Genomic DNA, 14,523 nt, shown 5'->3' on the forward strand with positions numbered 1-14,523 from the left:
ATGGTAGAGAAGAGGGAGACTACTGTAGGTGATTGTGTGCAGTGAGAAGAGAAATTGCTGGTGTAAATTCCTTGTATGCTAAGTGTTGTCTAGGAAGTTTTTCAGGCTTCTCCTCTAGAACTAGAATTCCTAGGACAGAGACAGAGGTATTTTTAAGAATTTTAAAGCGTATTTGCAAACTACCTTTCATTAATCTATAACATACGGTTTTGAGACTCTTCGAGGTCAGGCTGGTTCATGGAATTCACAAAGACAAAATAATACTCATGCAGCCATTGGAATGTCTGGCCTGCTTTTATTGACGAAATAAGCCACACACGCTGCAAGCTGCGTGTTTATCTGCATGTCTCTGTGTGGCACGTGTCCTTGGCCCTTGTGCCCTAGAGTGGCACCCAACATGGCATGCGTCTTTTTCCCTGTGTCTCCCATAATAACCCACAGCAGGGAGCCCCTCAAAGTTTAAGTACTTGAGGGGAACAAAGCTGGCACGATGACAGAAATTATAAAACGTAATGTAATTCTGCACCTACGAGCCCACTCCATGTCATGGTAACAGTTTATTGGACTCTGTCAGAAGGCTATGAGACACTGGTTATCAGGTCCATTCAAGGCTAAGGGAACACTCCTCCCCTTAGCTACCCAGACACCTGGGTGAGGAAGCCGGACTGCCTGCACTTACCTTACCCATACCAATAGTATATGACAGTGCCCGCTTGGTACATTCAACTTTGTTAGAATACTATTTCTTAATGCTTTACCAATTTCATAGTATAATAATGATAGCTTAGGTGCTTCAGAGTACAGTTTGCTCATGTGTATAAACCACTTATAAAAGATGTGATTGGCTTACATCTCATTAAAACTATTTATGTTAGTTTTCATGTCATACTCTAGTGAACAGGGAATATATGTGTATATGAGTTAGGGCAGGTGAAGAGGTAAGAGAAGCAGGCAGGACTCCGGCTCAAGAAAAGCTGGAGAGCCGGCTTCTTGGCCTGCAGCATTGAAGGCACATTCTGAAGAGCTCTGACAAAACACAAGGCCTGTGGGCATGCATTCTGGGAACTCGAGTGGCCGGGTGCTGTGGGCAATTGGGGTGTGGTCCCAGAAGCCAGGGGCACAGTCATGCCAAGAGTGGAGCAGGAACAGGGGGTCTGGGCTGCATGCTGTCCTCCATCCCCCTGGACTGACGACCTGTGTGTACACGTGGTGGCTCCGAGGTGAGGGCTGCCTAACCAGGGCTGGGAGGCATGGCCTCGCCCTTGGCCCTGCCCTGCCTGTGCTTTAGCTGCCAAGGACACCAGGGGAATTGTCAGGGCACCAGGTGACATTTTGACCGTGGGCATTGTAGACCCTGAGCTGGTTGGTGCGTGTCCCAGTGACAGGGTAGGGGTAGGGCTGGGGGATGTGAGGAGGGGGGTGTAGCCTTGTGGGTTGCACAGGGTATGTCATTATTCTAAGGTATGTCGTATGTATCTGGATGTATATTTTTATAAAAAACAGCTTTTCCTTCCTGCAGTGCCTCATTCTCATTACCAAAACTATTGCATGGTATTAAAAAAGAGACATTTATTTAAAAAGCCCACAAAGCAACTTATTTCCTTTGAGAAACACGAGGAATTTAGACCTCCAGAAATTTCTCTGTACAAACTTTGGCAGTGTCTCTACATGAATTAGTTGAGCAATCCAAAATTAATTCATATTTACATACTGCATTATAACCCAACTGTTAAAGCATTTTCCTCATTTAGAGTTTCTTCATAATATGTTATTGCTGGGCAATTCATATCAGAAGTTACTTGTTGGAAACTCAGTAATAAAATTTTTAAATGGAGGGTGAAAATCTATTTTTTGAAAAACTGACGAAGCCTCATACTTTAAAAATCAAAGTCATCATTTCAGTCATAATATCCTGATTGCCAGCTTAAGTTTCACCAAATTTCTTGCACCAAATCACACATGTTTAATCCATATCTCAGGTCTCTAAACACAGAACTAAACATAATCACTCACACTTTTATCTAGAGTGCCACCTTCACCTCTAAAGATAGGGGAGCAATTGACTGGGATTGAAACACTTTAAACAGCCATTCTGCTGCTGAGAGAATTTCAGGTTCTAGACCATAGGAAAAGACTGAAATTAGTCCTGAAGAGAAGGATTTATATTCAAATATCACTTTGAAATAAAGTCAAATTTGGGAGTGGGAATGCAAGTAGAGTGTGGAAATATTTTCACCAACATTGGCCAGAAACTCTGATGAAATTTTGCCAGGAGCATGGCGGGAAAAGTCAATGCCTAGGATGGACCAAGAACAAGGGATGGGGGTGGGGGTTAAAGAGTTTGTTTCCTGAGATTTTGCTGAAGGGATTAATCTAATCACTGATGTCATGGTCTGTCCTCCAGGTAGTCAACACTGTGGAAACGTGATTGGGGCGCAGCTTCCCTGGTCCCTTGATAAGCTCCCTTCAAAAGCCAGGTTCATTCTGCTGGGAGGCCTTCCTGGATGGCTTGACTGTTCACAGCTCAGAAGGTGGCAACTGCCTCTCTGGTCCTGAGAGCCCAGACGACACAGAATCCTTCACCCCATAAGCATCAGTGAGCAGAATTCCACAATCATCAGGTGAGCACACACTTTCATGTAGACAAGTTAGTTCTCCTTTCCTTAAAAAGTAGAAATGATCATTTAACCATGGTCTGGCTTAAAACTTTCCTATGAAAATGTAATTTGCCTAATACAAAATCAAATGACGGAATACTTTAGTTTACTCGAGCTATAAAGTTTTAATGTTCTTCTTTTGAAGTTTAGTTTTGCAAAATATATTGTTTTAAAATTTTATATTCCTCGTCTGTACTAATTGTGATACCTAGAGGGAAAGTTCTAGATTCTGTGTCGTGTCTTATTTAGGCTTGAAACCTAAAACTAAATTGGAAAACCTGGTTGTGGATTGGTAATAGTGACAGATGATTAAAAATGAAGAACAGTTAATCTAATAAAACTGTAGATATTCCATAATCTTTATATGAATCTTGACTTCAGATGGGACAAGCAAAATCATTCTGTACAAGGTATGTATTCCTTTCCAGTACAAATAATGCAAAAATTAATCATTTACTGCAGGTTTTAAATTCATTCATAAAATATATCAGTCTGGTGTGCATGTCTTCTTAGCTTCTTTCATGTTATTTCCCGCCCATACCTCCTGCACAGGCATCTGATTGTACTTAGAAGGTTGTCACACTAAAGGCACTAGCGATTAATAAGCCTTTCCTTTTCCAACATTTCTCTTTCTTTTTAAATTTTTTATCTTCTTCCCCAGAGCTTTTTTCTTACATTGAGCACTGAGTAGCCAGTTGTCATTGTATTTAAGAGAGGCCCTGATGAGATTTGGCAAAAGCAGGGTAGAATGAGTGGTGACAAGATGATTTTGAAAAGTGACAGTCTAGCACATGATAGATAAACAAAATTTCACTTTATATGTGGGCAATTTTTCATTTATTTTGTTAAGGCAAGTCAATTACATAAAGGACATATCTCAGTGGGTTCTGATTGTCTCATTCATTTCTTCCCTTTCTCCTCAGAAATATGGAACCACACTTTGCAAAACTTCTTAAATAGCTCAACTGCTAAGTCCTAAGAGTGAAGATATTTGAGCTTCTGCTGTGGTGTCTGCATAACTTTGTAAGGGACTCAAAGTCCTAGAAATGGCATCGACTAATGGCCAAGACCAATGGCCCAAAGAAGACATTGAGATGTTACTACACCTTGTAGAGAAGAATCTCCCACCCAATGACAGTCACACATTCAAAATGACCCAGTCAAAGGTGGACTGGGGAAAAGTGGCTTTTAAAACTTACTCTGCAGAAATGTGCAAGCTCAAGTGGTTAGAAATTTCCAATCAAACAAGAAAGTTTCGTACTTTGACAGAAATAGTTCAGGACACTAAGGAACATTTAAAAACTTTTTACCAAAAGAAAAAGCTCAAGAACCATCCCCACTTGCCCAAGAGACCCCTGACTGCTTACTTCCGCTTTTTCACGGAGAAGAGGTCCCAGTACTCTCAAATGCACCCTGAGATGAACAACCAGGAGCTGACCAAGGTTCTGTCTAAGAAATACAAGGAACTCCCAGAACAAATGAAGCTGAAATACATTCAAGATTTCCAAAAAGAGAAAGAGGAGTTTGAGGAGAAAATGGCTCAGTTTAGGAAGGACCACCCTGATCTAAACAAGAACTCCGACACTTCTGTTGTCCTTAAAAGGAGCTCAACCAAAGTCCAAAAGAAGTTTCAGCAAAATGTAGAACCAGTGAAATCTCCCCCAGAAAACTATTTTTCTGAGAAGGTAAAATTCCATGGAGAGCCCGAGAAGCCCCCAATGAATGAATACCACAAGTTCCACCAGGATATGTGGTCAAGTAGGGAGCTGCAAAACCTGCCCATGAGGGAGCGCATGGTGGAGATTGGCAGACGCTGGCAGCGTGTCCCGCTGAGCCAGAAGCAGCATTACAAGAAGCAGGCAGAGGAGCTGCAGAAACAGTACAAGGTGGACCTGGACCACTGGCTCAGCAGTCTGTCCCCTGAAGAATATGCTGCTTACAGAGAGAGATCCTATGCTAAGCGTAAGAACATGAACATGACTGGAGGCCCAGACTCCAAGATCATGAGGAAAGAAATGCTGTCCATCAGCCAGGGCTCTGCAAGAAAGGCTTGCACAGGAGCAGGGGCTGCAGACTCCAGAGACAGGGTCAGCAAGGACTAGAGGGGGCTGTTCTTATGTATCACAGAGACCAAAGGAAAATAAGGAAGATGGGGAAAAGGCAGAAAGCAGTAGCTCCTCAGACTCCAGCAGCGGGGATGAAGATGAAGACTGTGAGGACAGCAGCTGCAGCTCATCTTCCTCAGGGGTCACCTGTGACTCAGATACCAACTGAGCTTTGTTCATTCCCAAAATGGTGGGAGAGAGAGCTTCCCAACAAATGTCCGTGATATCTGTAACAAAAGGAAGGGCTGCTCTTTTCTTCCCTTTCATTTCTTTGCTTGTTCTTTCATCCCCCACCCCTCCTCAGTACAGGATAGAACTGATGGGGGATTTTGAAATTTAGGAGAGTACTCTTAGTATCAGGCCCATAAACCTGGAGGAGAGGGTCCTGCTGGGAGAAGAAATATCAGTTATGCGCATGTATTGGGTCCCCCTACACCATCTTCACCATCCCCAGGAACTCTGTGCAGTGACGGCTCTGGAACAAGATAATTGGACTGTGGAGGTCACTCTGCTTTAGACTGAGTACTTTTGAAGTCAGAAGTTTTTCTTTTGGAACGTTTTGACCGTTGGCAGGTGTGAGGGCCTTGGGTGGGTGGGCATAAAAGCTGACTGGATTAAGAAGCACACTTGTTATGTAACAGTCATGGGGATGTAAATTATACCATAGAGAATATAGGCAATAATAGTCTAATAACTGTGTGCAGTTATCAGATGGGTGTGAAATTTACTGGGGTGATCACTCATTCAGTGATGTACTGTCTAATCATAGGTGTGTATACCCGAAGGTAATGTAATAATGTATGTCAACTGTAGTTTCTAAGAAACTGTATTTTTAAAGATTTACTTTGCTCATTTTTTGTTTGCCAGAGGTTGTCAGGGGCCACCTTGAGCCTGTGGCTCCTACACCCCCTACAAGAACTGTACTGGATTCTTGCAGTGTCTGGTGTGAGGAGAAAGTTGGCCTCTCTGAAATGTGAGAGTGGGCAGCTCAAGCAGGAAGCACTGTTTATGTATATACTTAACTCTTACATCTCTGTAAGATGTACATCTCTATAATTTCAAATATATATGTGTATATTTTGTTTTAAATTCACTCTTTCATTTGATAAGTGCCTCTGTAGAGAAGCCTTAATTCCTCCTCGTTGCTCCGGGTGCTGGTGAATCTCACATTCATCATTCAGGATTGAGGGAGGGATAAAGAGACAGACACACAGGCCCGTAGGTACATACATAGACACTGAGCAGTAGACATAGACATGGACACTGTTCCCGTCTCCTGGTCTGCCTGTGAACTCTCGTCCCAGTGCCACGTTGCTTCGACTATTTGGTTCACTGGTATGTCTGAGAATCTATTTAAGGTTATTGCCCCCTCATTAGTTTTTTTCCTGTGTACTGCTGGCTATTTCCGTATTCTGTTCTCATGCATATAAGCATTATAAAAATAACTGTATCATTTTCACATGAAAAATCATTAAAGTTTGAGCATTTAGATAACTAGATAGCTTAGTGAATTATTTTTATTGTTTTTCTAGGTAATTAGTTTTAAAAAATAATGGTAATATTAACAATTTTGATACCTCTAATATTTTCTCTAAGTGTTCTTTTAATATCCAGAACAGTGTTAAGTCATAATAGTGAGACATATTTGACTTGTTATTGACTTTCAATCTAATGTTTAGAGAATTTACTATTGAAATTATGCTGATTGATATATATCTAAAATAAAGTATAACTTATTCAGAATATGCCCATTTACTTATATATTGTTGTTTTTATTATATAATGTGTATTACTATTTAACAAATCACTTCTACCAACTATCAATGAAATTTTCCTTAGGAATATTAGTATAAGGAATTGGATTATCATGCTAATATTAAACATTCATCATATTCCAATAATAAACCCACAATTTTATTCCATATTGAAAAGACAAATAGACTGTAGGCGCATTTTCCAGCCTTGCCTATGCTGGGAATGCACCATATACATAGTTTCTGGATATGTTTATTACATTCGCTAATTCTTTTTTATTTAACTTTATTTTTCTTAGTGACACTGTTACACATGACACCATTTTCCTGCCCCCATTTGCCCACCTCCACCCAAACCCCTGTGCCCCCTTCTCTCTCTTTCTCATAAGCTAGATTTCAATTGACTTCCCCACAGTAATAGTAACTGAGTGGGGGCAACAGGTTGTCAGATATAAGACATGTTAATCATTACAATGAAGCTGAAGGTTTCCCACCTCTCTCTTCCTAGAGAGTTCAAATGTATTTAGGGTAGAAGAACCAGGGAGGAAAATCTCTCCCAGAGCCATTGCAGACACCTAGACTGGGCTAGACCAGCATTCAGTCTTTTTAATTTTCTGTAAAACCGAAGAGAAATCCAATGGCAAGTATCACACATCACCCGGGTGGCCCAGTGGGCATGTGCCCCAAAGACCAGAGGAAGGGCGGGCATCCCTTGTGCCCTGATGCTTGAACTGAGTTTCCAGGAGCTGGCAAGTTCAAGAGGGAAAAAGACATTGTGGAGTGATTTGCTTCATACATTCACCACACTTACTGAATGGCTCTCATTCATCAGACACTCCTTCTCAAGGACCAGAAAGTTCTGCTTCCCTCACATGGCCTCTTGGTGTCTCCTGCCACTTTCCCTGTCATGGGGATGTGCAAATTCTCAGTTTAGTCCATATGCTTTTCTGGCATGGTCAAACTACGCCCCATGAGATTATTTATCATTCTAACATCAATAAGTCCCATGTCCAGAGGAATTTGTATCACAAAGTAGTGATCTCATTGACATTTCAAAAATCATTTTCCTCTGGAACACCATCCTCCAGGTGTCAAAACCAGAATTCACCCCAAATCCCAAACCGGCTTCTTTCTTCAGCGTGGCCTTGGCTTTGATCCCACCAGTCACCAACTGTCCCAATCCTTCTCATTGTGCATTCGGTGATGTTCCCGTCCTCATCTCCACAGCATGGTGAAGATGATCCTCCCCCTCACTACACAAACTTAAATGTAAATGAGAGGCCCTGGCTGGGCAGCCCAGTTGGTTCAAGCACTGCCCCCATATCTAAGGTTGGGTGTTCCATCTCTGGTCAGGGCGACTACAGGAAGTATCCAATGAATGCATAATTGTTACAAGTCAATGTCTCTCTCTCTGTCTCTGTCTTTCAAATGAAAGATATTTTTTTAAGTGAGGCTTGTTTAAAAAACAAAAATCAGTCCCAGGAGTTTCATAGGGCCTGCCCAGCTCTAGTAGAATTTTTCTAAATTATCTTAACTATTTAAATTTTCTTCAGGCTTTGCTAGTTGATAAACGCAGTGAGATGTGAATATAGAAGAGTGAAGGAAAAACTATAATTCTATAGTCAATGATTATAAAAACTTTGACAATTAATGAAGAAAAAGGAATTTTATTTATTTTTTGAAGTAGTTTTAGGTTCACAGAAAAATTGAATGGAAGGTACAGGACTGACATACTGGGAACCACTTCTCCAGATGTGGAAATGTAGCTCAGCACCCACATGAAAACCAGTGGGGGAATGAGTTCACAAGCAGGACCACTCCCGTGCAGAAGTTCTCCTGTGGGAAATCAGGCCTGCATTATACCTAGGCTGCTTTGTCACTTGCTCTTGCTGAAACTCCCTCACCCTAAGTTCAGTCAGAAAATGCGTGCTGCATATCTTTAAAATAATGTCCTGAAGTCTGTGCTAATTCTCCCAAGGACTGAAGTTTAATCAGACCTATTACTCTTGTTGTTCCCTTGAATTTGCAGCATTTTTTCCTTGTTAATCTCTAAGAAGTGATCTGTAACATCCCTTCCATTGCTATCTGTAAAAAGTAATTACCTAAAGCAAACCTAAGTATAATGAATGAGAACCTTCTTTGATGTATGCTATTAAAAAGCCAATAAAAGCCTGTCAAAGCAAGAGTTGGAGAGCTCTCCTCCTGAGAGAGTGGCTGAGGTGCTCCAAGGAACTCTCCCCTGCAGAGAGAAGCCATGCCATCCCTTTTTCTCCACAGGACCCAGTAGTCTATGTCAATGTATCTCACCTTTTCCATAATGCCGTGGACACTTCGGACCAGAGTCCAAGTCACTGACATGTTACATTATTTGGCATACTCTTTAGCAGATTGTGTCACATGCTTGCTCCTCGACATTCTATTTGCAAAACTAAGTTTTAGATATGGTTCCTGTTACTTCAGATCAGCAGATCCCAGAACTCATTTTTGCCACTAGGTGGTAGAAAGATTTATAAGCCAGGCTAGATGGAGAGACACACAGAGTCAATTCCTTTGACTCTGCTTGTAAATTTAAAGCATGTGTTTCTGATTCATTCAGCACCAGTGTTTTCTAAGCCATGTCTCACTGCATGGGATACAGAGATGAAAGTTACAGTTTCTGATGTCACAGCACTCATGGTCTCACACAGAAGACTGACCAGGCAATGCAATCAGTAAGAGGAAGCATCATTGGGTCCACAGAGCACATATACTGGAATTGAAGAACCATACATTAAAATTCTGAATTTGCTATTACAAGGACATGGGTCTAAATATGTGTTTGCTTATCTATTTCTTCAGGTATACATTTATAAACTAGAAATAAAGTTGCAATTACATATAATAAAGTAAAGAGTAAGCTTAATATTTATAATAATGTTAAATTTATAGAAAATGTTAGGTTGATTCCATTGGGGCTGCTACAGCAAAATATCATAGACTGATGGGCTCATAAACAACAGAAATTGCTCTCGCACAGTTCTAGAGGCTGGAAGATCAGGGTGCACACATGGTTGGCTGATGGCTGTGTTCTAGGTGGCACACTTCTTGTATCCTCACTTGGCACAAAGGGCAGGGGACCTCTCTGAAGTTCATGTAAGGTACTAATCCCATTTCTGAGGGTTCCTCTCTCATGACTCAAGCCCGTCTCAAAGACCCCACCTCCTCAGGACATCCCATTGGGCATTGCAGTTCAATACATGAAGTTTGGGGGCCACACAAACACTGAGACCACAGCACTTAGCTCCTCTTATCCCTTTATTTCATCCACCTTCCATATTTCTCCTTCACTGAATTCCATCAAGAAATGTTAACACATATCATGCAGCAAGATAATTCACATTAAAATAAATTAAAATGCATTTAATAAAATACAATATACATGTAATGATTACCTATAATCTTGCTGGAATCTCATTCCAACTTTGACTCAAAGCATCATTCCAGAAAGTAAAAAATAATACTGCCATTGATATACAGATAAGATTTATCCAAAATAGTAGTAGGAGATCTGTGGAGCAACGGAAATTTATAGAAGGGCAGCATATTTCTTACAATGTAAAAGTTTTACTGACAGGAAATTATTCCAGAGTTTGTCCTTAAATAACTAGGGACTAAGTGAGAAAAGGGACAGTGGAAGTGGTGTTCAGATGGAGGTAACAGCATGGCCAGAAGTTCACAGTGAGGGTGGGCATCCTAGTAGAGCGACTTCCACTATTATCTTGTCCTGGTTCCTTTACACACAGGTCTTACACACTACTAAAAACACTGCCGTTCAGATGGGAAGCACTCTTTGTTCACGTACTTCCAACAAAAAATCCTAGTTGACAAGTCCCCAAATATGAACAAATGCAGACAAATCAAGAATACCTAAAGATCCATGAGGTGCCCTGACTGGTGTGGTTAAGTTGTTTGGGAGTTGTCCTGTGAACTGAAAGGTTGCTGGTTCGATTGGTCATGGCACCTACCTGGGTTGTGGGCTGGGTCCCAAGTTGGACACATTTGAGGGGTAATTGATTGACGTATCTCTCTCACATTGTTGCTTGCTTTCTTCTCTTTCTCCCATCCTTTCCCTCTCTCTAAAAATAAATAAATAAAATTTTTGAACAAAAAGTCAAGATCCTTGTACTATCAGGGTCTCTTTAGGAGGAAATGTGGAGGTGGACAGAACTTCTAGTAAGTCTGAGACCCCTCAAGTCAGCAACAGAGATTCAATGAACAGCTTGGTAGGCCAATTCAAGAACAGCTGTGGAACTTGGGTAAGGAGATGCTTGCACACTGAAATATGCAAGGGGTGTGCAATAAGATGTGAAAAGGCTGGTACCACCTAGTTTCAACACTCTCAACATAACCAACAAAAATTTCCTTTAGGTCAATTTCCATACAGAGAAAAAAGAACTGGGAGTAAAATATGGACAGAACAGAACAAAAGGAAGAGGACCACCTAAAGAAAAACTCCCAAGAAAATAAATGTAAGAGCCCTAACTGGATGGCTCCATTGTCTGGAAGATCATCCCATGCACCTAAAGGTTGCATATTCAATCCTCAGTCAGGGCACATAACTGGCTTGTGGGTTTGATCCACAGTTGGTGAGCATTCAGGAGGCAACCGAACTATGTTTCTTTTACACATCATTTCTCTTTCTCTCTCTCTCTCTCTCAACAATCAATTATATAAATAAATAAGTAAGCAAAGTGCAAGAAAAAGAACCAGCAAATGGCAGAGATAAAAGTTCATACTGTTGAACTCCTAGCGAAGACAACCAGAGCACTGTAAAGTCAGGAAGCAAGGAAAGCAATCTTGATGTACCTGCACCTCAAAAAATCCAGAGACACCAACTGCATATAAATACCATTAATTGGGCATGTTTTTCTTCTTATTTTAAAAGAGTCCAGAAGAAAAAATAATACCTTTTCAAAAATAATAGCCCTGAGTATGACTGCTCACACAGTGGCCTTTAGGGACAGTTCCGAGAAGAACGCTACTGCCGAGTGTACATTGTCTGTAGACTTGGTTCCTGCCTTGGGAGAACATGGGAGGAACCAGGATCCTGGGAGGTCCTGCCTGGGGATCCTGTCTCTGCCTCCGGCCTTGCCTGCCCTGCAGTTTGGGGGCCCCAGGGAGGTGCCCAGTCCCAGCATCAGAAAACAAAGTGTGACCAGTCTGTCACAGGGAGTTTGAGGAAGAGGCACTGCAGCAAGTATGGAGCATTGGGATGTCTGTCTTACTGCCAGACCCCGGGGGGCCCAGCCTAAATGTGACCCCACTGTCCCCCAGGGGAGCCATGGGCTCTTCTCATCCCAGGGCTGATCCTGGCTGTTCTGCTGACATGGGTGGCAGGGAGGGAGAGCAGGGCCGTGATGGTGGCGCTGGGCCTGGGCATTGTGTGTAAGTTATGAATAAAGGTGGTTCTGTTTGAAAATGCTCTAATGGCCATTGTCTCCATATTTGTGTCTGTGCTACAGGTTGGAGAGGGGACCTGAGAGGAAGGAAGGGCGTGGGAGGTCATGGGTGCTATGGATTCACAGGTGACCCTTCAGTCCCCTCTTCCAGATCAACAGGGACTGTTTCTGAGCAGGGACTGCTCCCAGAAGTGCACAGCTCTGTATCCCCAGTGAGCCCTCCCATCAATTCTACTCCCAAGGCCAGCCTGGGTGAGGGGCCTCCCGGAAGCTGTCAGACAAGGGGCTGAGTGATTCCCAGCTCCCCCAAGGTTTCCCCTCCGGTCGGGGAAGAAAACGCGGCCTCAGGAGGCAGGCTGTCTGCCTCTGTGCCTCATCCAGGAGAAGCATCCTCCAGTCTCAGGGGATGACGGAACATGGAAGGTGCTGGAGGCAGTGAGGCTGGAACAAGGGGGTGACCAGAGAGTCATGAGGCACCTGCTAAAGGCGTGTATGTGGGCAATGACAGGGGTGGGGAATGTACCAAGTTCCTGTGGGATTTCCGTGAGGGAGAATCTCATCCAACTGAGAGGAGAACCCGTCTACTGTGGCTGGGGGACTGGGCTCAGGGACAATGGTGCTTAGAGCACACCCCGCAACTACTGTTTCTTCTCTTGCAACCAGAGCTGGACTCGTGTGTGAATAGATGTGTACACAAAAAAATTGCATTTGCGTGGGCTGGTGGGAGCTGGAGGTCCAGGCTGAGGGAGGGCTCCTCAGTCGCCCTGCTGTAGGCATTAGTGCAGGGTCCGTAGTCAATGTGGGGGTCCAAACCCCAGATATAAGAGGGAGAGGAGAAGTCCCTGGGGGATGGGGGTGGGGCCAGAAAGGAGAAGCCCTGTCTCCAAACCTAGCCAGGGAAATAGAAAGGTAATCCGTTTCTCAACCCGTTCAGGATGAGGTGGTAACTGCAAGGAAAACTGACCCCTGGACCTCTACCAGGGGGCCGTTCCACATGGATCCGCATCGATGATACAACAGCTAAACCCGTCTGATACTCTCGACAGCGATACCAATTAAACAGATAAGTATACAAAAGCGGCTGGCAGATTCGTGAGAAGCAATGAAGACTTTCCCAGGATCACACATGATTTCAGTAGCAGAGCAAGGACCTTTTTGTGGACAACAACTAATCTTTCCCTGGCTGGTCTGGCTCAGTGGATTGAGTGCCAGCCTAAGATACAAAAGGTGGCCGGTTCTATTCCTAGTCAGGGCACATGCCTGAGTTGCAGGCAGGGTCCCCAGTTGGGGTCATACAAGAGGCAACTGTTAATATTTTCCCCTTTCATTCACTATTATCATCTGTATTCCTAATTATGTAAAAGTGTCTTCTGGACATGCTAAAATAAACTCACACTAATAGCGTAAACACCTTCAGCTGTGGAAGTGTGTCCTGCGCTTTCCCACTGCTGTTGCTGTTGTCCATGAACATGGAGAGAAGATGTTGTTTTAGCGGATGTGTTGCCCCCCTTTTGTTTCTCACCTTTCTCAAATAGTAGGTATCTTACATTCAGCACAGAATGGAGTTTTGTGATTTAATTGGACATAAGAGAAGTACATAATTGTACTTCTTTTCATAAGAGAAATACATGGACTGATTAATATGAATTTTGCTTGCTTTTATTTGAGGGTATAGCATTTTATACTACTGTTAAATGCAGACATTTGTCCTTCACTATCTTATTAGTGTCCACTGCTTTTGCTCTAGTGTTGAAATGTTCAGGAAGATTGGAGTTCTGTTCCGACGGCTCCTTAAGTCAGCCCTTTCTTTGGACGGCAGTCACTGTCTCGAGACTACAACCTTCCTCATATTCTCTGTCTTCCCCTCCCCCGACCCTCCAGTTGGATGTAATACCAATTAAGTGACAGTAAGTGCTTTCCTGAACAGTAGGAAATATGTCTGCACCTCCACAGACAAACCCTGCTCTTCCTCCTTTTCTCCCACTTTTCTTCATTTCATTATTTCTACATTATCAGAGTACCTAATAATTGCATTCCTTTTCATCAGCTAAATTCTGCATTTGTTTTTGTCTTCTTTGACTTGAAGTTAATTATATCCCATGCTCACTACCTCCACACTGAAGGAAAGAAACCTCTTTTTCAATAGGGGAGAAAACAAAAAAAATGTATACACTCATGGAATAGAGGGGCGAGAGAGAGCCAGTGAGTGGGAATGAGAACAAATGTGTTCAGTCCGGACTAGGGAGGGAGTCCACAGGGAGCGTTGGCTTGCACAGGAAGGTGGCACATCTTAACAGGTGGCATTAATAGCAGTCTACACATGGAGGGACATGCTAACCCCAGTAAAAAGCAGAGCAGAATCAAGCACTGGGGGTATTTCAAATCAATGGCTGGCCCAAAGGTGGGCGTTTGAGGGAGCTCTTTTAGCACTTACTTTAAACGGTTAGGTACTGTTTGCTGAGAGACCCTCTGTGGTGTGACAGAGCTGAGGATGGATTAGTACCAAGGGTCAGATCATGCTATTTTGAACGAAGGCTTCCAGTGAGTTCACGTTCATAGCGTCTGGTGT

General features: G+C 42.9%; 1 protein-coding gene across 1 annotated transcript; it reads left to right on the forward strand.

Annotated features, from left to right (window-relative positions):
* Nucleotides 1-4,931, forward strand: LOC128628251 (upstream-binding factor 1-like protein 1). Its single transcript, XM_053670738.1, is given in 3 exon segments — nt 1-24; nt 3,686-4,680; nt 4,682-4,931. Coding segments are annotated over 3 exon segments (1,269 nt in total).
* The last annotated feature ends 9,592 nt before the right edge of the window (nt 4,932-14,523 follow it).

Source organism: Artibeus jamaicensis, unplaced genomic scaffold (assembly GCF_021234435.1).
Source record: "Artibeus jamaicensis isolate MK-2021 breed Jamaican fruit bat unplaced genomic scaffold, CSHL_Jam_final contig_64, whole genome shotgun sequence".
NCBI lineage: Eukaryota > Metazoa > Chordata > Mammalia > Chiroptera > Phyllostomidae > Artibeus > Artibeus jamaicensis.